This window comes from Struthio camelus, chromosome 16 (assembly GCF_040807025.1).
Source record: "Struthio camelus isolate bStrCam1 chromosome 16, bStrCam1.hap1, whole genome shotgun sequence".
Lineage (NCBI taxonomy): Eukaryota > Metazoa > Chordata > Aves > Struthioniformes > Struthionidae > Struthio > Struthio camelus.
The window spans coordinates 18,791,795-18,816,581 of NC_090957.1; the positions used below are offsets into that span (position 1 = coordinate 18,791,795).

General features: G+C 37.4%; 1 protein-coding gene across 1 annotated transcript in view; it reads left to right on the forward strand.

Moving 5' to 3' along the window:
* The window catches only part of MED13 (mediator complex subunit 13), a 58,546-nt gene that overhangs the window by 16,664 nt on the left and 17,095 nt on the right, over positions 1-24,787 (forward strand). The window contains exons 4-12 of the mRNA XM_068910175.1: positions 10,461-10,606; positions 11,691-11,888; positions 13,128-13,322; positions 14,542-14,704; positions 15,015-15,125; positions 17,228-17,911; positions 22,055-22,271; positions 23,238-23,322; positions 23,703-23,824. Of these exons, the coding sequence (XP_068766276.1) occupies positions 10,461-10,606; positions 11,691-11,888; positions 13,128-13,322; positions 14,542-14,704; positions 15,015-15,125; positions 17,228-17,911; positions 22,055-22,271; positions 23,238-23,322; positions 23,703-23,824 (1,921 nt within the window). The remainder of the gene's footprint in view (positions 1-10,460; positions 10,607-11,690; positions 11,889-13,127; positions 13,323-14,541; positions 14,705-15,014; positions 15,126-17,227; positions 17,912-22,054; positions 22,272-23,237; positions 23,323-23,702; positions 23,825-24,787) is intronic.

Sequence of the window (24,787 nt, forward strand, 5' to 3'; positions counted from 1 at the left end):
TTAAAACAAACAAATCAATGAAAATAACATTATTTAATCTATTTTTAAAAAATACAGAAAAAGTGAAAATCTCAAATGCTTATGTTTTGCAGTCATGCACACTGTATGTTGACAAGGCTGCAAGGTAACCCTGACCTGTTCTTCCCCCCCAGTCTAAAACCAGCATTGAGAAAAGCGAGGCAGTTGTATTTGGTGAAATTTGATCTGTTAGAACAAGTCATGATTACCATGCCTGAGGAAACTCTGTCTGACGTATTGGAGTATGCTAGGCCCACTTCTTTTTAAAGATAGTAAGGAAGGAATGGAGTAGCAAACAGCTTAAAGTTTCTTTTGTTAATTTGTAAGTGGGTGATTTCCAGAGTTCTCTGGAATGGGTGATGGGGTCAGCAGGGAGAACAACAGAAGAATGAAAGACTAAAGAGAATGTTTTGCTAATGGCCTTAGTTGTAATGAAACAAATCATTGCTTCAGTGTTTGTCACGTAACTCTCTTCACTCACTCAAAGCAAGGTAGATTGCAGAATCTCAGTAATATGGTTTAAATGACTGCATATTGAATTACAGAATTTAACAAATAGGAATGTTTTTCTCTTTTCTCCTTTCCACTCTATCCTGTTGTTGATGTCACGTTCACAAGTATGGTTGTGAACGCTTTAATTCATAAATCCAAGCTTTAAACATAAGAGATGACGATTGAACTGCTGCATCCATCTGTCTGTCTCCCTTTTCTGGTTAGACTGCTCAAGTAACAGCCTTTGGATGAGGCTTTTCCTCTTGCCTGGAATAAATATGACTAGGAAACTTGTTAAACATTATTTTAGATATGATTCCTCACTGAAGATCAAATCTACTTTTACTGAAAATAAAAGCATAAAGTGCTTACATAGAGCACATCTGCTGAAATTTTGGTAATAAGTACTTTTTTTTAAACTTAATGCAACTGAAAGACTAGTAAGCAAATAATTGAGTAATTCTGACTTAGTGGGATGATCTAATAGACAACTGGAAACCCAGCATACTAAAAGCTACTATATTTCCTATTTACAAGCAAATATAGAAGCAATGTAACCAGTTGCACAGGGTGGCAAAACAGAACTGGTGTCTGGCATGTTCATTCAAAAAAAAAAAAAAACTTGGAAAATCGTAAGTGATAAGCTTATCATACTTTACAAACTAAAACTTGCTGCACAAGTTTCACAGGTAGTGCAGTTTAACCTTAGTCTGGATGCAGGATTATATATATACAAGCCCGGCTCTGTTTTATTTTTCCATAGAAATGCTATTTTATCTAGCTAATGTAAGTAATAAGTATATGACTACTGAAAAAATATTCTAGATACAACTTTACTTTTTTGGTAAGCCTTTGCAGATGAACTATCTTGATTTGAAGGTGTGCTTATCATAATTCTGAATATAACTTTTTTTATTTACCTCATCTTGCCAAGAGGAAGAGGTAAAGGATGGACTCAATTCCTGAGCTTTGGTGTAAGCCTGTTGACGCGTTTGCAACTTTGAATGGCCGTGGCTTTGGTGTGTATGTGATTTCCCACTCCCTACCTGGGACATGGAAATTGTCTTACTGTCTACTTCAGAAATGTTTATATTCCTAATGTAATAGCAGTTATTCTGAAGGACCGCCCGTAAAATGAAGGGAATATTAAACTTTGGGTCTCGAGTCCACGTTCCTGCTTTATGTTTGTCTATGTTTGTCTGCCTTTTTGCTATTTGCCATTCAGTTGTCTTTTGATAGAATAGAATGTGTTCCTTGCTTCCTCCGGAAGCATGCCCTAATGGTCTCAAGGAGCAGAATGAGGAGATTTCTAGGTCTTAAGACTCAAAATTCTTCAACCTTAAGAGAGTTAACTAAATCAGAACAACATGTAGCTACAGGTTTTGCCTTTATTTTTATATAATGAATTTGAAACCGTAAGTGCTGAAACTAAACGGCTCTTCCTTGATACAGTTGGGATATTTTCTGTAATCTATTAAGTCTACTCTACTCTTCTAGCTGTGTAAATTCCCTCCTCTATTAATCTTTAAATCAAACAATGTCAACATTTTTTTACAACAGCTCTAATGAGGCTGTTCTGGCATCATGTACTGGCAGGAGAGCAGGTGATGTTTTTCCTTTTACTGTAGACAGCTGGAATTGAGAGCTGCTGTAAGTAGGACAGTGCAGGATAAACAGCAGGAGCTGAGAGCATTGATCACATGATTGTCTCTTTGGAATATTGGGTTGCTACAGAGACTACTAGCAGACAAATTTAGCACTTTACATCACAAAGCAGTTTTCTCTTATTTAGCATAAGTTACACTGGTAGTTGGTTCATTGGGGAAAAAATGAAAAAATGACATAGCTCTGGGTTTTTAGCTTTCAACAATGAATCTATGCTCTGTTTGTTCACTGAGCAATAAGATAATGCAAAAGCATATAGACACTTCAGATTTTGTTAAATGAAAAATTTACAATGCATTTTAATTTTGAGCTTGGAAAATATCTGGTTTAACAGTTTTTATAATTGTTTCAAGAATGAGACAGAACAATAACTTGAAAGCGGACATTACTGTTCAAATGGACTAATGTCTAGCTGTTATTATTTTCCAAATATATGCTGGGTTATAGCACAGGGATATTCCAATGTGAAAGCTCAAGTTCAGATAATTGAGATTTGCAACCTGAATAATTAAAGGTTGCTAAAATATAAGACATCAACTCTTAGTCTTGTTTTAGGTTCTGAAATGCAGGAACAAGAGCCAACTCTTTTTGTAGTATTGCTTATGATTGCTGGGTCTAGAGACATGTGTATATATGTGTGTTATATAAATCTGTATAAAATTCTAGTTGCAGTGCATTTAAAAAAAAAAAAACTCTGCTTCTAGGTAAAAAGTCATGTTATATTTTTGGTCAGTAGGATGCAAAAATAAAATCCTTAATTTGTTTCAAACTTTTTTTCTTGGAAGCCTTTGAGGTGAATATGACTTACTAAATTCTGGAGAAAAGGTCACTTATTAAATCTGTGTTTGATTTAGTGTACACAACTTAGTTATGGAATAAACAAATATTTTAACTTACAAGTGTAGCTAAAAACAAAACAAATCTTTAGCTATGTGAAAAATATTTGGAGAGCCCTTGACAGTAGTCATTAATGATGTGCTTTGAACTGGAAGATTTTTCTGCTTTGCTATTAGCTATGTTTTTTGCTTTGTATTATCATCAAAATCAGCTTTCTGCTGTATTTACCTTCATGACTATAGGGAGTTACTGAAAGAGATGCTTAGAAAAATGTCTGCTGTTCCATCTCATTGTCAGTAGTGAGAGAAGCATTTCCATTTTGAGATGTTGTTATTTCGTGTTAAAAGGCAGCGTATGTAACTTATTAGAAAATACAGATACAGATGCGCGCAGATTTCTTTGAGTTTTCACGTAAAGGATATTAGTGCCATTGTGCCTGATAGGAAGTGCAGACCTTGTGATAGGGGCTGATACAAACCCTGATGTTACAGGGAAACTTGTAGCCAAGGGCAAGAAAAGCATGTTTGTGAATTGATTAATGATGATTCCATCTCTTATCATATAGAAAGTTGTGCTGAATGTAGTGAACGTGTGTGTTAGTAGCTAGTTCTCTAGAAAGAGAACACTAATTTCTCCCATCCTGTCTTTCCCCTAGCACTAGAAACAAAACAAAAAAAATGAACTCCTCCACCCCTAAAACCCACAGTATTTCATAATTGAAACAATTTGTGCACCACCCTTGGCTCTTATTTATTTGTTTGTTTGATCTCTCATTTCTTAAATCAAAAAAAAAAAAAAAAAAGGTGTTTCCTGGCAATTTTTTTGACGCTGCATTAATATAACACTCTTATTTTCATATTTTACTTATAGGCACTAAAATATTTCATTTCCTGCTTATTTCTAGCCTGAATTAAGATTATGAATTTTCTCAATTCAGGATTATGTTACGGTGAACAGAATGGAAAATGCCCTATCAAAATAAGATTTGCTTTGAAGCATTATAGGAATGAAGGTGGCTGCAGAGAAAGCTTCTCTTCACTAGTGCTCTACAATGTTAAGACTGTTCCTGGATGATATATGTAGACACAACAAACCGTTCTGAACAAGCACTTACAAAGAAAAGGTGGTAGATAGATTGTTTTGAGGGAGTTGCTTGTGCTTTTCTTCTGTGAATTTAAAAAGCCTCAAGTGACTTGGCAGCTTACTCTTTCTCCATGATGAGAAGCCTAGAGGGTTGCTTAACAAAGAACAAAGTGTATAGTGCAACACTGTAGGGTAGAGGACTATGTAGCGATGTTGAGTGTATGATAAGGTATATAATTCCTCTAGACTTGGATTATTTGACACTTCTGTTTTCTATCCTGTACTGGTTGCTAGTGTTGTCCCTTAAGCCTTGCTAAAGGAGGAAAAAAAAAAAAGGCTGAATATGAAGTTTCTTTAGGGCTTCATGGGGTGTGTATCGTCTTAACTGTGATTTTTCTATTTAAATTTATTCTTTCCAAAAGAACTTATTTCATTGTAAGAATGTGTTCTCCAACCCATGAATTAACTGTAGAAAGCAAATGTCACCTTTTAAAATAAAGCTCTTTTATCCTTTTTTTTTTTTTTTTTTAAATGGCGTACTGAGATAATCTGGCTAAATTTTGTAGTGAGGAATAGCTATTTGGAGATGCTTCTGTTTAGGCAACTATGATGCATCAGTTTGGAACTGCCGGGTCCGTTGCTGCTTATGATGGCTGTCACGATATACTGATTCTTGGTCAAAATACTCCAAAGTGGTCTGGCGTTGGCCAGCGTGTCCCAGTTTTTGGCAGACACTTTGTAACACTCTGAAATAAAGTAGTATATTAATGAATGATTTAAAACTCTAGCTGATGTGTTTGTGTTCCTAAACAAGGTGTTCTGCAGTGCTGAACAGGTTGAATCTTAGTTTTGACAGTCACTGGGTCTGGGAAAGGTAATTTTGCAATGTCAGTTTTCCTCATCTAATAAATGGGAATAGTGTATGTAGTTAATGAGAATACAGTAAACTTATTTTGGTAGGATTTGCAGTTCTCTGACTTGACTGGCCATTTTTGGTTCAATGCAAAAGTGGCTTGCAAAGACAATATAGGAAAAAAATGTGATCATAATTATGAAAACAAAGGAAGACAAGCCCATCTATTTTAATTGCAAAATTTGGATGCGTTGTCAAATTACTATTAAATGTGCTCTCAGGTGTTACTGTAATTGGAGACTTCCTTGTTACTTCTGATGTTGCAGTCTCCTTGCCTGTCAGCCGTAGTAGTGTGGAGCAGACTTGAAGTATTCAGTCTAGGGAAGTGTGGATTAGTGAGGGTCTGATGGAGCTTTCTCTTCAAAATGTTTCACAAACATTAGCTGCATGTAAATTCTAATGTGGAGGAAAAAAACGTGAGCCTCACCGCCTTTTTATCGAGGAGGTATTTTCAGATTTGCTAACGGAGATGTAGAAATTTCTTGTATATGTAAACTTTAGTGTGCTTTCCCCTCATTCCCTTCAGTTTCTCTTACAAAGGCGAGAGTAGAAATTGCATTCACTATGTCAATTTGTTTCTTCTCACATGGAATCATAATCTTTTTGTCTCTGAACTAAAACATGTCATTGTTTTGTATGAGTCCATTGAGGGAGCAGATGAAATTTGAGGGAATCAAAAATCTAGTTCATACAAATGTATCCTAATGGAATATAGGGAGGACTGAGGGATACTTGAAACGGTTATTTCTGAAGAATTTCTTAAACATTTTAAATAAAAATAAGTTGCTTTCAGTAGTGGAACTCTTCCTAAGAGTGAGCTGTGGTGTGTGCAGATTGAATAATTCATAAAGAATGCTCATTTTGACAAATTTCTGAACATCTGTGTTCAGAGAGCTCTTAACAGTATTGGAGAAGGGATTATTAATATTAGAGTTCTGATTAGGACTTTAGTGAAACTAACTCAATTAGAAATAGAAATGGAATAGCTTCCTATTCAAGGGTAGGAGAAAATGAGACATTTGGGAGGAACAGTGTTTTGTTTTCTGAATTTTCTGTTAAAATTCTGTTCTCTGCTCTTACTACATATGCACATGCAGCAATACCTGATTGTACTGTAAAAGTACCAAAAAAAAGTAGTGATTAAATAGGAGCTTTAATGCAGGCTTTTTATTTTTTGGTGCATCTGCTCCTCAAGGCCTTCCATAATTTTGTTTGCATGCAGGACTAAACTTCTGAGCGCTGTTGTATGGGTATTTTATATATTGTGGTCATTAGATGCTCTTCACAGATTATCTAGTGGCCTTCTGAGCTACTTAGGAAAAATGTCTGCAAATAAAAACATGGGATGAACTCTGTGTTAGTAGGCAGAAGACCACCAGTTTTCTCTCTATTTGTGTGTCCTCTTGCACTAACAGAGTGAATTGCAGAGGCAATTTGCCTGTTTATCCCCAAGTGAAATGCTTTTTGACCAGTTAGGCAGTCTTATTAAATTCTGAAGGAGCTCCTCTCCTTTTTAGCTTGATTGGGATTGTTGGCTGTGATGAGAGTCATAGGACAGGAAATAAAAAGTTAGAAATGGTATGTGGGGTGGTAGTGGTTGCTGTGGGTTGGTTTTTTTTTTTTTGGTTTGTTTGGTTTTTTTGAAATATATACCAGTAAGGTTTGAAAAGATTCTTCCTGAGTTGAGGTTGAGAGGGTGACACTGCTATCCCGTACCAGCAGTGGAGGTCTGGAAACTAAGGAAATAGAGAATGTACAAATGTACTAACTTAAAAAATAAACAATAAGAAGCCTATGTATTTATTGCTTAGTCTGCAAAACGGTGCATACAGGGGCATCTAGTAACATTGCACTGATTCCATCTTCCTTTTCTCTACTCCCCTGCCAAGAATTTCAGTATGTTTTGATTTCTCTTTGATAACCACAAAAAATGCAACTAATAATTATTTCATATGCATTAATATATTTCTTGAAGTTTTGTGATCTCACAGTGATGACACTGAATGTGAAGAAATGGCTTCTGAGCATAATTAGCTACAAGAAACCTAATGCTATGTTTGACCTCATCAAGTACTAGTTTTGCCTTTCATGTTAACTTTTTTAGTTTAAAGAAGGTTATCATGTGTTCAGGAGATACTGTGTCTGTGTACCCTGCAGAAATCTCTTTCTGGTAGGACAACAGTATATTACTGTGTATTTCTAATATGAAACAAAATATTACTGTGTTCTTTATGAAATATCCTCGCTGCACCTCTGAAAATACTGAAAGAAAAATCCAAGGTGGTGTGTATGCTTTTGCTGTTTAACACTTAAATAAACTTAGAATTAGTGAAAAATTTATAGTGTTTAGGTTTGCTAGAATGAATTGTTTCATAGTGGAACTGCTTGCAGCTTTCATGCCAAAGCTATTTGAATGATGTCAGTGGCAACAATGGCTACTCTCTTACTTTTTATTATTTATTTATTGAAACTTCCCCCCTGCTGAGTGGGGGAGATGAGCTCTTTTCTGTCTCTTATTTATTTATTATTTTGGCTTTTGCATGATGACCTTGAATTTTTCTTGCTACTACTTAGGGCTGGTTTTGCACTGTAACCGATTGAAATGTTTCTGTTATCCTGCTGATGCTTTCCTTTGTCTTGGTTTATCTGAATTCTTCCTGATTATACTACAAATGGCTGTCCTTCATCTGTGTAGTAATCTTGTGTTCACAAGAGACATAGCTAAATCACATTTACAGTGTGTTTAAAGAATTTATGCTTTTACTTTAAAAATTTGCCTCATCTGTACTAAGCTTCTAAATTGCTGCCTGTCACTCCGAAAAAGCAACGCTATCCACTCTTTCACTTTAACAGTTCAATATGTCAGGTTTCCATACTGGAACTTAGTGGTATTCGCTAAGCGTGTGACTCCTGGCTTCACTCGAACTTCGAGTCAACAACAAGATGCTTAGCTCAATCATCGTTGGATTTTGGAAGCTAACTTTATTGGGACTCCGGACCAGAATGATATTTCATCTGCAGGGAATATACTGTCAGGAGCTGGATTACAGAAGCAATTGTGCTAAGTAGTTATCAGGGAAGAGTGATAATCCACTTGTATATCTGGATGCTGACTTTCACGTTCCTAAGAAAACGCTGAACAGCTGGTTGACGTGCCACCGCAGACCTGATGCACCTTGAAAATGCTCGTGGTCCAGTCAGTCAGGGCTAGCCACTTAGAGCAGTTCCTCATCCATTTCACTTCATGGCCTGCTTTAGGTTATTATAATAAAAAATGTTGTGTTGTGCTTCTTGTTTTTCCCTGAACAGTTTGTGGGTTCTGTCTTCCTTGAAGTGTTTTAGTTACCTAATCCAAATCCGTTGGTACTTGAAGCCATACATTTGACACTGTAACCTTCCTTCTTCTCACTGTGATGACCACCCTGGTGGTTGTCTTTGTGGTGAGTTGAGACCTAGAAAACTCCAGATGTGAGAATTCTTCCAGAATTCTGGAAACTGCCCCCATCCCTAGAATTTACTGTCCTCCTATCTACCTCCCAGTGGAGGAGACATCTGGAAAGAGCCACTAAAACCGTATCCAGTAACTGTACCTGTGGGAGTTTAGTAGGGTTACTAGGGTTGTCTAGATGCTTAGTTTGTCGTGCTTCAGTGGCCTAGACCCCTGTTCCTATCCTTTTCAGGAATGCAAAATTTGCTTTGTGTTCTCGCACTGTAGTCTTAATAGATTGAAGCATTTCACAAGGTCAGAGAGCATGTCCTCAATCCTGGGCTTTTTAGTTGATGGGATCTAATTTTCCTTTTTTGGAGGAACAGTGGTGTTGCCTTCCTATAGTCTTTTTAGGATGTCTGTAGTTCCTGGAGGGACTTTTCCATTTCACCTTGCAAAAATGCACTAATATCTGCTCTTTTGTCGCATTTCAGTTGGTTTGTTTTCCCCTGCCTTTTTTCTTTTGTTTTAATGAGACTGAGCAGGTACTTCATACTGTCCTCCTTAGGAAACGGAGTTATTTTCTATCCAGTAGTCTATTAAGTACTTCTTAAGGTTCTCCTTGACTTTCATTCTTTTATTGCTCAAATGCTTTGGTGGACCTAATTTAATGTCCCTTGTAAATAACATCATCTTCCTCTTAAACATCTGTCCTTTTCCTGTGGGAGTCTTCTGGTCTGGCAGACAGTTGAGGTAATTTGAAGCTAATATAACTCAAAATTGCTGTGCCTGTACGACTTCCTTTGAATAAATAAAATCAGAGGTAACTTACTTGGATGGAAGTGGGTATGAAGACTTAGTGTTCATGTGGTTTGGCAGGGGTCTTAAGTTTTCTGTTTTCCTTGACTTCCCGTTCTCTTCCTGTCCTTTATTTAGAATTAGTCAAATATATTTCACATAAAACACCCAAATGATTTGGATATATCACTGACTCTTTTGACAGTTGTACTTGCAGATGTTTATCTATATTTTCATAACAAAACAACAGACAGGGCGGTTAAAAACTGGGAAGTGTCTGAAGCTTGATCTCAGGAGGTGAAAGCTTTCACTGAGTTGATAACTAATTACTAACTATGCTCAGCACATTATAAACACGCTTTCTTTAATTCAGAATTAGATAGGAGATGCATAAATGTTTGTCTGGTTTTGCTGTACAGGACTTTTTTAAAGCTTATCACTGGCTTGACTGACAACAGAAGCTATCAGTGAAGCATCTGATATTAAACAGCTATTTGCTTTAACTTAAGTCACTGCTAAATAAGTGTTTTTCTTTTAATCTTTCCTTTTGTGTGTAGGTATGGAAGTCTATCTTTAGTTACTTGAATTGCTTCAGGAGCATGAAGATGAGATTCAATTTAAAAAAAAAAACAAAAAAAACTCTTCCCTAAATGAACAAGAAAACTCCCCAAAGTTGTTTGCTTTCCTCTTCCCACTTTTAAATGAGCTTCTTGTTTGCAAATATTTGATATAAATCTTAAAACATAAATTTGCTTAGTGGATCTGTGACAGGAGAACCTGGATAAGAACTTGTTAAAAATTAATGAATGTTCAGAAATACCTTTCTAGGTTTAAAAAAAAAAAAAGTATAAAAATGTTAAGTTATAGTTTGCTTTTTTTAAATTGACTTGCGAAAAATTGGATTTTAAATTTCCTCTAGACATCAAAACATAAAATCTTAATCTAAAGAGACTGAACATTTAGTGTCTCTTGTTTTCTACCCGATTGATTTTTATGTCCTTGACTCTAATGCTGGAATATTTTGTAGATGTTCTAAGGGGACATGTGTTTAGTAGGTGCTTGTTATTTAGGTGGAAGGGGCTTTTTTGAGTACTCATTAATTAATGTTTTGGAAGGAAATGCCTTCAAATGAGTGAGGTTATCATAAATGTTTCAATTTTTAAGTGATACCCTTTTTTTTCAACCTTCCCTCTCCTCTCTCTTCCCCTTCCCCTCTTCATTCCCTAGTGAGCACCTGTCCTGTTCATTCACCTTTTTCTTACATGGAGATAGCAATGTTTGCACCAGTGTGGAAATCAGTCAGCATCAACCTGTGTACCTGCTCAGTGAAGAACACCTCACTCTTGCCCAGCAGTCCAACAGCCCTTTTCAAGGTAGGTTTTGCCAGTCAGTTAGAAGTATTAAAATGAATCAGTCCTATATCAGAATGATGGCCTAGAGCAAAAACTGGAAGTGGAGAGTAGAGATATTCTCTTCTGTGTTGGTTAACTGTTCTATCCAAATGTCCACTGTATTGACAAAGCCAGCCAAAAAACAGTTGGTGTGTCTCAGATCTCTTGCAGGTGGATGATTTCCATGTTACTCTGCTGGCATATAGCCAAATTTCTTCTTGACAGAATAAACTTAATTTCCAAGTACTGCCCAACTGGTGACTTAAGCATTGAAAAAGTAAACTATTTTTCAATGTCCTTTTTAACCCCCACATACTTTCCCTGACTGCTCTTTTAGTATGTCAAGTTAGAAACAAATTTCTTAACCTGTTCACTCCCCCCTCCTCTTTTATTTGGCCATTCCTTGCCTGTAAATTCCTTTGGTTCCACCAGCAGATGCAGGCTATCCTCTTGAAGACAAAGGAACGATGGGGCCTGAATCTGGTTAGACTTAGACACACCTGCGTTGGCTATAGAAATCAGTTCTCCTGCATGATCACATGCTGCCCTTGTTTATTAATGAGCAATGTTCAGATTTACTTTATTTGAATGCAGTTTAACAGTAGCTTCCCTAATATGGACAATACTAAACAAGAAACATTACTTCCTGGTATATACATAGCCTTATTGTAACTGTACCAAGCAGAATGAAAGGATGGAGAAACACCTTAACTCAGTCAGAATTTGAAATTGTGTTTCTTTATCCCACCCACCTGTATGTTACAGATTCATTGGTAGCCAGGATGAAAATTTGCTCATTGCTTGTTTAAATAGATTCATTTGTAATCATTATTGTGGTACCTTGGCTCTTGCAGTGCATATACATATATGTTTAACGATACATACCTACTATCAACAACTTAAGGTTCGGCGTAGTAAAACGTGATCAAGGTGCATTTTAACTTACCAGTGGTAAGTAGTTTATTTGGTCTAGAGAGTGGCTGAGGTAACAGTAATGCTTTTTCAGTAGGGAAGAGTAAAGTTTGGTTAAATGTAGTCTCTAACATGTTTGTATTTGTCCTTTTAGTTATTCTAAGCCCCTTTGGATTAAATGGCACGCTTACAGGGCAGTCATTCAAGCTTTCTGATTCATCAACAAAAAAGCTTATTGGTGAATGGAAACAATTCTATCCTGTCACATCTAACTTGAAGGAGGGATCTGAGGAGAAACAAGAAGAAATGGATTGGGAAGACGATTCTCTAGCTGCTGTGGAAGTCCTTGTTGGTGGGTGGTCTGATTACCTTTTACTTAAAGTTGGTTAGGTCTTCAAAATTTTGAATACTATAGTGAACCTATTTTATTTTACAACTTTTTGCAAGTGCTGCTGGTCTCTTGTTGCTCTGTTTATAGCTCAAGCCCATCTAAAATTAGTGGCTGCTGAAAGTGGGTTTTGCAGACCTATTAGGAATAGGATTTTTTTTTTCTTTTTTTTTTCCCTTTATGGGCTCTGAGAAGTAAGACTATCATTAAAAAGGAAAAACAAAAAACAAAAACCTACATCGCTATCACTCACATCTGAGATGCATCAAAAGCCTGTTGTACTATTTCAGTTTCTGTGCAAATTCAAACAGAACAGATGTGCCTTTCAGGGATTTGTTCAAAACCACAGTCCTGGAGAACTTAAAGTACTGAGGCACTGCATTTATCTGCTGCTATTTCCTAAATTCTAAGCCCCTGGGACACAGTAGTCTGTTCCTCTGCTGTTGGGTACTGACCTTTGATTTGGTAACTAAATGTAATCATTTCTCTGTAATAAGTGATACAAGGTGGTATCGCACTGATGCCTAGAGACCCTGATGATGGTGGGGATGGAAACATTGTCAGTTTTACGCGATACTGAAAATATGTCCTCAATCTTCTTTACAAAATAAAATGATAGAAGCAAGTAGTAGCATGTAGATACCAGGGCTGTCTCTGCCTGTTTATACAATGTGTTTTTTATTCTTCCTTCCAAATCTTCTGAACAAAGCAAATCATAAATTAATGATGAGGGTGACATAGGAGCCTTTTTGTCCAAGGACAATGCTTTAGTAGATGGAAAGGGTAGGCAAACTTATAATGAGTGACTGGTAAAATTATCCTTTTGTTGACTTTTCTAGATCTAAGGGTTTTTTGTCAAGAGTAGCCTGTAGTAATGTTGCAGAGAGCAGCTTTTTGGCACAGTGCCTGCATAAGTGTCAGAACTCCTGTAAGGATGTTGTAGGCCTCCTTGTAAGGCAAGGATTAAATCTCACAAACTGATTGTCCTATTCAGATAGGTTTCTTGGTTGCAATACAACAAAAAGAGCTACAATATTACAGTGTGACTTAGTTCTCTCATACTTTTGTGTTCATGTGGAAGTTTATAGAATTTCTTGCAGACTTATAAAACTTCCAAGTCAGCCTTTATCCAGTGCTTGAGGATGAACCTGAAGGTACAATCAACTTGCTCTTTTTTTTTTTTTTTTTTTTTCCCTTCTCCAGCTGGTGTGCGAATGGTGTACCCAGCATGCTTCGTTTTAGTTCCTCAGACAGACATCCCGGCTCCTAGCACTGTTGGGGCGTCTCACTGTTCAACTACTTGCTTGGGTGTCCACCAAGTGCCTGCTTCCACAAGAGATCCTGCCATGTCTTCAGTAACTCTGACTCCACCAACATCCCCAGAGGAAGTTCAAACAGGTATAATACAATTACCTTTTTTTATATGGGAAATCATTGTGAGGGTTTCTCCTTTTAAATCTGTCAGTGTTTGGGAAGGATTTGGATCTTCTCTATACAACTGACTTGTTACCAAAACCACTTTTCTTTAGTCGTGTATCTGTTGCAGTAAAAGGCATGAAAATGTTTGTAAGTTAGTAAAATGTGGACTGCTTTTGTACTTGATGCTGTTGTCTAGTCCTTTTACATTTCTGTGGTCTAGCTTGTTGGTTGTGTGTATTTCGGAGTAGCTTTTTTAAACTTCGTTGTGCATCTCTACTGGTATTAAGCAAGGTGGTGTTTTTGGCCTTTTCACAGTCCTAGGAAGTGTCTCTGTAGTTAAGTTTCTAAGGGGGCTGTATGTCCTCTGAACCATAAGCAGTGATCACTGAAAGCTGTTTTAACTCCAAGTGGGTAGGGCTCCCTGGTGTCTTTAGATGGCTTTATATACAAGTCTTGTGCAGACAAGGTTTTGCTGTTTGTTTGTGTGTTTGTTTTTGTTCTTCTCGTACTCTCATTTGACAATGGTTTGTTGGCCGTGGTGGTTTTGTTTTGCTTTTTCCCCTCTAAGCTGTAAAACAGGAAAGTTTGCAGTGGTCTCCTAATCTGAAGGAGGAGAATGACTAGAGTGTGATCAAACCATGCAGCTGTGCAAAACACCTCTTTATATACAGACCACTGCTTTGGAAGTTTGGAGTGTTTTGGAACTTTTGCCCCTGCTACTGATTACTTGAGGTCTATTCTGAAACATGTATTTAACCTCATTCTCATTTAACCTTTGTGTGATGTTCAAGTCAAGAAAGTATGCTTTGTTTTAAGAGGGATCTGTGCTTTCCAGTATCTGTTGCATACAGAAAAGCACTAATCGGAGATGGCAACAATTGTTTGTTTTTGGAGGCAGCAATTGGTATTCCATAACATCTGAAAGGAGTAGGCTTCAGGGGACTACTAAATACTGTTAACTTCACTAGCAGGTAGCTATGCTCAAATTTTCCTAGTGTATGAGCAATGTTCTATTTCAGGTCTGTGTGGTTTCTGGAAAAATAAAGAGTAGCTAGCCCTGTCTTAATATAAACATATAGCCTGGGGTTTTTTTGTTTGGTTGGTTTTTGTTGTTTGTATACTTTGGAATAAATGAGGTTCTGAGTGCATTAACTCATTGTCTAAACTATTTTTTTTTTCCTCTGGTACTGCTTTTCAGTTGATGCTCAATCTGCCCAGAAATGGGTGAAGTTTTCTTCTGTTTCTGATGGATTTATCTCTGACAGTACTAGCCATCATGGTGGCAAAATACCTAGAAAACTAGCCAATCAAGTGGTGGACAGAGTTTGGCAAGAATGCAATATGAACAGAGCACAGAACAAGTATGTACTCGCTTTGTGAAACTGAAAAATACACCGTCTTATGTTTATTTGCTGTTGACAGTGGTTCTGGCAAAGGTGCTATGGCTGCTAGTAGAACGTGATTTGCCCTTAGTTTTAAAACAGCTTAATGTTAATGTGCTCGTAACTAGTGGTTTGTTTTATTTCTCAATTAAACGTGTTAGTAAAGGATTGATTATTATTTCTGTCTTTGAATCCTGTATCACAAAACTGCTGCTGAGGTTTGACAGGGGATAAGAAAAGGAAAGAACATGTGGTGTTCCCAAATAACTCCCCCAATATTGAATCGTAGGCGGAAGTATTCTGCTACATCAAATGGCTTATGTGATGAAGAGATGGCTGACAAGGTAGCATCCTGGGATTTTGTTGAAGCCACGCAGAGGACAAATTGCAACTGTTCAAGGTACGGTATTTGGCACACCTACAGTCCAGCAATGTACTTTGAGATTGAAGTGCTCAGGAGAGGAATCCTGATGACTGCTTTAGGAATAATTAAGCAATAGTTGTTTGCGTGAAAGCTATATCAAAATTTGTTTCCCCGTGTCCTAAACGTCATTGTAGGTTTTGAAATGTTTGCCCATTAAGGTAATAGAGAGTCTTTATTGGTGTGAATCATCTGAGTGGACCTACTAGCAGCTCAATGACAATTTCTGAGACTTGATCTGGAATTCCTCACACCTGCCTAAGAGTAGAAATTACCAGATAGGCAACTTTCTTAGGATGTAATGGGGAAGAAATGTCTATTTATTAGGAATCAAGAACCTCTTCTAGTAAGCTGTGGCATTAACCGTGAAGGAAAAAAGCCATTGGTCAACAGTAAGATGATTGTGGCATTGGGTCTTGATGACAATGGAAAAAAAAAACCTGCTTTACTACTTGGGAAATACTGCATTCCTAGGGTATACACATATGAAACTGTGAGTTAACTGCCATTATATGCTTTGGGTATGAGCTGGGTGGGAGGGACTTAAAACATGGCGGGGGGGGGGAGGGGAGGTCCTGAATTTAACTTCAGTTTTTATTATGACTTTTGCTCTGAAACTCTGAGAAGGATTGTTATCACTAGAAGCAATGACACAGACTGTTAATACATTTGCTTAAAATAAATGGAACCATGATTAATTTAGTGAAGTTCCAATTTTTGTACTTATTCTACAGTATTAATCTTTAAGTGACTGAAGTGTTGCAAACATTTAAACACTTTGATTTAAATTGTTAGGCTGATTACCCTGCAAATTGAATATAGGAATCTTCAAAAGTTAATGTCTGGAGGATGTAGCATTTTTGAAGAAAAACATTTTTTTTCCCTCCCTTTGAAATGGTTGCTTTAACTTCAGACACTGATAGATACTAGTGGCCTGAGAAGTGCTGGAAGGTGGAGGGGAATTAAATGTTCTGTTAAAGGATAATTTATGTATAGTAGCGCTGTTAAGAGAAAAGTGTCAATTAACTGTGTGAGGTAAATATTTAAAATATGCAGTTGCCCCAAGAGAAATGGCTTGAGCTTGAAAATCCTTATTCTATTTTGAATTATAGGCAGTGAAAAACGTGTACCTCTGTGTAAGAGTTTGAAGTAGAAATAGAATTGGATCTCTCTCATCTTTTATTTTTATTTAATCCTGATTTTTAATATAAGATGCATGCTGCTTAACTTCCCTGACTGAAGAGTGACAGAGAATACCTAGACATTGAAGATGTTCATGCAATTGTATAGCTTAACCATCAATGTTTTATTCTGGGTATTTCATATCTCTTATTCCGGCAAATGATCTAGCAAGTTGGCGTCTTGGTGTTCTCATGCATCGTGGAAAGTACTGTGTTTCTGATCTGACTTTTCACAAATGTTTATACTTACTTGAAGTGCAAGATGAAATTTTTAAACTCCGTTGCATTTATACTGTAAAAATTGACTGTGTTAATGGAGTTGTTGAGACATGAGTTTTTTTCCTGTTCTTTCCATGCTTGCTAAATTTGTGGGTATGCGGACTGCGGCTTGACTTCTAGATCTTGATGTTAATCTTCCATTCCTTAACCCATAAAGACTTGCAGACAGCACTATCAGTCAGTATTGATGCTTGAATGCAAGAAGTAGCTAATTCTTATAGTTCTGCTGATTTAGCAGTGTTGGCAAAAGTTCAAAGCAGCGACTTTTGTGTGATTTTTTGATGTGATTGTCTAATTCTGTTAAAGATAGGTTAAGAAATACTGCCTTGAGTTACAAGGATTGCATGCACGTTGGGCTCATGAGACAGTTTTTTCAATTGTTTTAAATTATATTCTAAAATCTTCCAGTGCTACCTGAGCCTTTCAAATGAAGTTATGATCAGACAGAGGCAGTATTGCTTCAATATGGTATCAGTTCCAGACTTCTGTGGTCAGCTGTTTAACGGCTTAGAAGCTGATTCTTATCTAGTGATAAAACTATGATTTACTATGTTAAAACTATGATAGACATATTTGAAAGATGAATATGAAGTATTTTTCCCCACTTTTTTTATTCTGCAGGCACAAAAATCTCAAACCAAGAAATTCAGGTCAACAGGGGCAGGCACCACCTGTGGGCCAGCAACAGCAAGCAGCTCCAAAGCACAAGACAAATGAGAAGCAAGACAAAGGGGATAAGCCACAAAAACGGCCTTTGACTCCTTTTCATCATCGCGTATCTATCAGTGATGATGTTGCCATGGAGGCGGATTCAGCAAGTCAGAGGCTTGTGATGACTGCGCCAGACAGTCAAGTGAGATTTTCAAATATCCGAACTAATGATGTAGCAAAGACTCCCCAAATGCATAATGCTGAAATGGCAAATTCACCTCAGCCGCCACCACTTAGTCCTCACCCATGTGATGTAGTTGATGAAGGGGTGTCTAAAGCTCCTTCTACTCCTCAGAGTCAACATTTCTATCAGATGCCAACGCCAGATCCCTTGGTTCCTACAAAAACAATGGAAGACAGGCTTGATGGCTTGTCTCAGCCTTTCCCAGCTCAGTTCTCTGAAGTTATAGAGCCTACGATGTATGTTGGTACTGCAGTGAATTTGGAGGAAGATGAAGCTGATTCTACTTGGAAGTATTATAAAGTTCCAAAGAAAAAGGATATGGAATTCTTACCACCTCAGCTGCCAAATGATAAGTTGAGAGATGATCCGGTAATACCTGCTGGACAGGAAAATATAACATCAGTTACAGAGTAAGTAGCACTTAATATTACAGCACTAATGTGAGAAAGTGAGGAAACTGAAAGGCCATAACAGTTAACTAACTTTGAACACACTTACAGACGTTTGTCTGTTACCAGAAAGGAGTAATTTCTTGTTATGAGCCGCAGCTAAAGCAAAATGATGGTCTCATCAGCTCAAGCAATACTGCTAGGTGTGAGCTCAACTTTCTGTGCTCTCCACGTATAAGAAGGTAATACATGTGAAACGTAAGTCAAATGTACCATAAAGGACCTTTCAGTTTTTCCTCATTAGAACTCTGCTTTAGCAGGTAGTAATGAAGATGAGTTTATTTTTCTACTGTAAAATTAATCTGTAGCCAGACTGTGCAAACATGGGACTATAAGGTAATGTTGTCTTCCCCCTGCCACCCACCAAAGAAAAGGGGGGGGGGGTAGGTGGGCAGGAGAAGGACTTTCTCATGTTAATACTTCTTTCAACAATGAAGAAAGCCTGGATGGGCTCAGCTGCAGACATACCCTGTTAAAGTTGAAGTTTCTTTTACCTCAGTTCTACTCTTGTCTTTATTCAGAAGAGCTCTTAGATTTTTTTTGAAAGCTGTTATGTTGAATGACTCTCGGGAACAATGAAGAAGCTAGTCTTGTATCCTGGAAGACATTAACTTTAACATAGGCTGCAGCTACTTTTTAGTATCAGACATTTCTGTTGGCAATAAGGAACATATAAATTGGCATCCCTGCACGTGGTGCATTCTCTCTGTGATCTGATCTTGTTGTTGAACAGGCTTAAGGATTGAGGTTATCTTTCAAAGAAAGCAAGTGACTGGTGTGTCTGCTTTTAACGCTCTTGGACCTTGGCTCATAGTGGAAACCCTCATTCATTACGCAAAGCTTGTCTACCTGGAAGAAAAATTGAGAGAGTCGGACTATATCCCTATTAGATGCTCAGCCTTTAAGCTATAGGAAACATATTTGAGATATATTAGCTTAAGTAAAAATAGCACATAAAAGAAACAATTCAAAGCTGATTGTTTGTTTGAAGTAAGAATGTATAGGTTTATAATGATACTCTGTTTAAAAAGGTTTCGGTTTAAGGAATTGGATTTTTCTCTGAAACTGAAAGCAGTATCCAGCACCAAATTTTAAAATGTTCCACTCTGCTGCTGACTGTTTCAAGTGGGATAAAGGAATTGGTCGCTATTTTGATACTGCCTAAGTTTTGATTAAATTATAGAGCTTAGAGGCAATAGACCAAAAGAATAACACTAGCGTTTCTAGTGTTAAAACGTGCATTGATTTGGGTCAATGCAAGGGTAGCTGTGTGAATTCTGTTGAACTGCAGAATGAATCAAAATGGCTTTTCTGTCTCAGTTAAAAAACAAAACAAAAAACAAGAACCAAAAAAACCCAAAGCAAAACTACTTGGCTCTCTGGGTTGCGTTTCCTTTGCAGTTGCACTGCCGGAGAACTTCTGCCGGTCACCCATCTCTTACAGCACTTCATTGTGAGGACTCCTGGCTTGAAGGAGGAATGCTGCAGGAAGAGGATGGTAATGGGAAGCAGCAGGTGCTGACAGGACTGTTAAGAGCAATGTAAACTTTACGTGATGGGGACTTGGATGCAGAGGTGACAAACTGGCTTAGGGTTGTGATCCAGTACAAACACATTGTGAATGCACCCAGAGATGCCTCTGTCAGCTCAGTTGCTCATAGACTATTTTTTGCCCAGAATTTTTTTTTCCCCCTGTTCAGGTGAAAGGAGACTCTTAGTGTGAACGGTGTCAAATTATTGAGGTTTTCTTTCAGAGGATGCAGTGTGTTTAACTTGTGGCGGCAGAGCTGAAGTGGCTAGCCACAAGCCTGGAACACTATGGTGGTTGTCTGTTTCACTGCTGCTAGTGGAAAGCCACAGATGGCACCGACATTGACTCTTGCTCCTTGGGAAAGCTATGAGTAGAGATGAATACACTGTAGCTGTTGCCCATTTTGTTAGCCTTATCTTTTGTATTAACTACTACTTGAGAGTTTACGTTAGCTAGTGCATATCTGGTAACTATTTCAAGATGTGCATTATAGGATTTTGGCACTTAAAAATTGATTTCAGCCTGCTAGAAAGAGGAGGATAGGCTCTATTTCAAGACTTATAACTGTTGAAGAAATTCTTTTGTGTGATCTCCAGCTTGATTTAACAATTTACTGAACATAATTTTTTCAGAATATCTTGCTATTAACTTATTTTCCTCTTCAGTGCTTAAAAATACCCAAAACTGCTGCTTTCTTTTTCTGTTTTTTTTTTTCTTGGTGTTTAATTCCTTGTTCCTAGGATTTTTTTCCCCACTACTTATGTTAATTTTTATGGGATCTAGAAAAGAAGAAATCCTGAACTCTGTCACGTGCTACTTCAGTTATAAATGTCAGCAGCTCTTGACCAAAAATCCACGTCCATTGCTGTTTGTCAGGAAATTCATGGCTAATAAAGAGTGTAGTGAGGATATTGCTGTGATCAGTATGGGCAGGTCTGACATTCTCATTAGCTGAGACACGTTATGTGGAAGTCTGCTTTGAATTTAACAAAAACGTTGAAATTAAGGTGTTTCTTTAGAAAACTTATTTCTAGGGAGATTTTTGACACTTGAGATCTTTGTCCTTTCTACCCCTGCCACTTAATGTTGGCAGGGATGTACAAGGCACTGAGAGGAACTCTAAGGAATCCCCATGTCTCTTTGTGTGCAGTTTCAAGGCTTAAGAAGTCTTTGAATTCTTAGTGTCCTCTATCATACTTTTCTTATTTTTCTGATCTCTCAGAAGAAATTTAAACCTATTTTATTCTAAACTCCAGATAGTGCCTTGAGCTGGGCTGTCAAAACCAGGCCCTACTAATTGCAGGAGGTCTTGGTTTCTTATGGAATAGCATTTTCTTTTGGATAGAGGCTTGAAAAAGGAAAGAACAGATATGTTTTGGAGCCTGTGTATTGCTTGGACTTGAAGCATGAAGTAATCCTGCAAGAAAGTATCTCTCAGCAACCTGCATCCTTGCAGCGTACCCTTCTGTATTTTGTGCAAGACTCTTCCATGAGTGTCTCTCACAGGTTGTTCTGTTGCTGTTTGGGAAGAAGGCGATCTCTGAGCATAAAGGAAATTGTACAGCTACGTCTGTCTGACACTGCTGTAAAGTTCCCTTGTTTGAAGGAATACTTTCCTTGCTTGGCCCATCTTGTGTACTGGCATACCTAAATAAAGTTTATTTAGGGCAGAAGCTAGAGGGGCATACGTAGAGCTAATACTCATAACATAGCTTGTGATAGCTTTCTGCTTGTCGGTATCTCTTTGGTGTGATATGAAAGTTACATATGTGAAACCATTATTCCTGATACAAAAACTTAAGTTTTGTGTACTTATTCCATTTTTGGCTCTGAATGTTAAGAGTACAGAAAATGGCAAATGTGTTTTTATTTATTCTGGTTAGTAATTCGGGTGTTTGTGTTGTAAGCGTCACTTATATTTAGGAAAGTAGTGTAAATGAATAACGTAGTGGTGTTGGTGCGCTTTAGGAGTAGTTATTACTTGGGGCTTTTTGGGTAGCTAGACTTCACATGTACAACAGAATATCAGTCTGTCTGCACCTGCTTGTTATAATTGCACTTGCATTAGACACATCTAGATATTGTGAGGGCTGACATACTGTCTTTCTAGATTAAACTGAATTAAATGCTCAGGAGTTAGACTCTTAAAATTTGAGAATTCAGCTTTAATCACTAATCTCTGATCACTTGTTTGGGTGTGGAGGGGGACTGTCAGTAATTTTTTTGTTTGTTTTTTAACCTTGTTAGGTTTTCATAGTGGGTACAGACAGTTTCATACACTTGTACTTTCTAATAAATGACAGCTATGGCCTGGGATGAATTACTACTGATCTTTATCTGGGTTGACATTGCTTGAGGAGAGATGAGAAGAATGAATTGCAGTGCTATGTCTGACATGTTTGTAAGGAGGCTATGTTATATGACTAATGATTTCATCTTTTTTCCCCAAAAGTTTTCAGGCATTGAGGGGAGGAGGAGAAGGAGGAGGAAGGAAGAGTCAAGTTCTTTTCTGAAAGTTGTGTGACAGCAAAAATATTCTCATGAATAAGTGATTTTATTTTTCTTCCATACAGATTAATGGTGCAATGTAGGAAACCTTTAAAGGTTTCAGATGAACTGGTGCAACAGTATCAGAGTAAAAACCAATACCTTACAGCAGTAGTATCGGAAGCTGACCAGGAACCTGAAATCGATCCTTATGCCTTTGTTGATGGTGATGTGGAATTCTTATTTCCTGATAGTAAAAAAGATAGACAGAACATTGAGAGGGAAGCTGGGAAGAAACACAAGGTAAGTAAAGGAGTGAGGATAGGAATTAATGATGGGATTAAAACAAACTGCTTTAGTCACCAAATGTAATTGAAATCCTGCTCTGTATATTTAGAGGTTCGTTTAAAAAATAAAGTTCTGTGTTTAAGCAGAAATGATCAATGAAAATTCACAGTATGCATTTAATAACTCTATCAGCTAATTTTTTTCAGCACACTGGTGATGTTATTGCACTAGGGTCTATGGCTTAGACTGGGAGAATACTGCTGGATAAGAACCAGAATCTGTCTAGCTCGGTAGTCTTCCTCTAGAAATGGGCAATAGCAGATGCTTGGGGAAGAGTGCAAGAGCAAGGCAAGTGCTTTGTTCATGTGTGGAAAGCTTAGAGGAGTAAGTGGGGTTGAACTCTTGACTAGTTGCCTGGACAGCGAGTTTTTTTTTGTTGTTGTTCTTGTTTCTTTGTTGTATTTTTTCTTCTTGCACATTTGCCAGGACCAACCGTGTGAGGCTGCTACTTAATACTGTTCACTCACTTGCTCTGAATTGGGAGCTTGCATATGAAATAAACTTATGAAATTGGCTTATTAGGACTTTTTAAGTATATATGCACTCCTTCATTATTAGTTACCAGTATAGTTAATGTGTAGCATTTGATTTTTAAGTGTTTTTCAATAAGGTGCTGTAGCAAGAATCTACATCTTGATTTTTTTACAACAAACACAACAAAACAAAACACAACAAAACAAAACTTCTTTCCTATCTGTGCTCTTCCTCTCTATGTTGCTGGGCTGTCGCCTGTGTTCCAGCCTTCCTTCTCCCTGGGCAAGTACCACTAACCTGACCCCCAGGCTACACCTTCCTGAGCTAGAAGGCTAATGAGAACCTGATGCTTTTGAAACTTAAAATATTTCCCATAGGCAGATAACTCCTGCCCCCCACCCCAGTTCATATAAACACCTCCCCCCCCCTTTTTTTTTTTTTTTATAGGCTGAGGATGGGACATCTAGTGTTACAGTTCTGTCCCATGAAGGAGAGGATGCTATGTCTCTGTTTAGTCCTTCTATCAAGCAAGGTAAAAGTGGTGTGTGTGTGTGTGTGTGTGTTTTCTTTGTTTGTTTTTTTTAATTGTGGTATATTAATGCTCTCTTGAATAGTTGATAGACTTCAGTAGGTTGCAAAGTCTTGACTTTCTGAAGAGTCAGGAAAAAATAAACCATAATCTGCTTGAAAACACATTTTCTTTGTTGAATGTTGCAAATAAATATGTTGGCTTTAAAATCCATGTATAAAATAGTTGAGTGGAACTGAGAACAGAGATTTTTCTTTTTTTTTTTTTTTCTTCAGATGTGGAAATAGTTCTTGAAATATGGCTTTTTTAATGAATATATGCATCTTAAGTGTGTGTGGGTGCTTTTTTATTGTTTTTTCTTTTAAATCTATTTGTCTTTACAGATGCCCAACGTATTGCTGCTCATGCTCGCACTGCATCAACTAGCCTGTTCCATGAAACGGACTTGGTGGTCTCTTACACTGACCTTGACAATCTCTTCAATTCTGATGAAGATGAACTGACAGTAAGTGATCTGCAAAAATAATGGCTTGTATTTATTTATCTATTTAGTGCTTGTAGGAAGAGAACTTAAGAAGTTGTAAAACATGCATATAAACAAGTGTTGTGGCTCCTCTTTAGCAGGCATACTCTTATGGCTGACTCAAATGCAATCATATATTTGTGCAGAAACAAGCTTTTGATCTTGCATCTTTACTGTGCAGACTGTATATTGTTCTTGAATACAGCAATAGTTATTTTATAGGTTTGAGAGGAGTACGAGTGCCCTTTTCCTGTGGTCTTATGTTCTGTTTACTAGCTAATGCAGCTAATACTGAAACAAAACCAACCTGTGAAAGGAGAGACATTTAAGTGGATGTTCTGCCAAATAAGCTACTTCATTGTACCAGGAATTATCTTGTAATAGTTTCTCTTGCAGTCTCCGATGGTTCAGTATCCATTATCTTTTTAGTTTCTATTCCAATACTGCTGGTAATGAGTTGTCTTTTCTGAACTGTACTTTGCTCCATGCTTAATCCTAAATCCCCTTACCCAGGCAAAATACCCATCAACTTTAATGGGAGCTGTAGCTGAGTAAGGGCTGAAGGATCTCAATAGCCATCAAAGGTCATCATTATATAAAGCAAATGTATTTGCTCTTTGAGCATGAAGACTCTTATTTTCTATAGACTTTAGTACTGTCTAAACATTGTAAAATATCTCTTCTTTTAATTTCAACAGTTCTTCCCCTTCCCTCTTGTTCCAGGAATTCTGTGTTGCCCTTTATTTTCTGTTCCTGTTCATGTGGTAAAGTCAGCAATGTTAGCATGACTTCAGGACTGTGTATTCCTCCCCCCCCCCCAAACCTGATAGATTGTGGGCAGACAGATTTAGCTTGCTTTCTTAAAATAGATCTGCTAACAGGTTGAGACTTATTTTATAACTGATCTTTCATTTTAATAGCATCATGATTTGATGACAGATCATT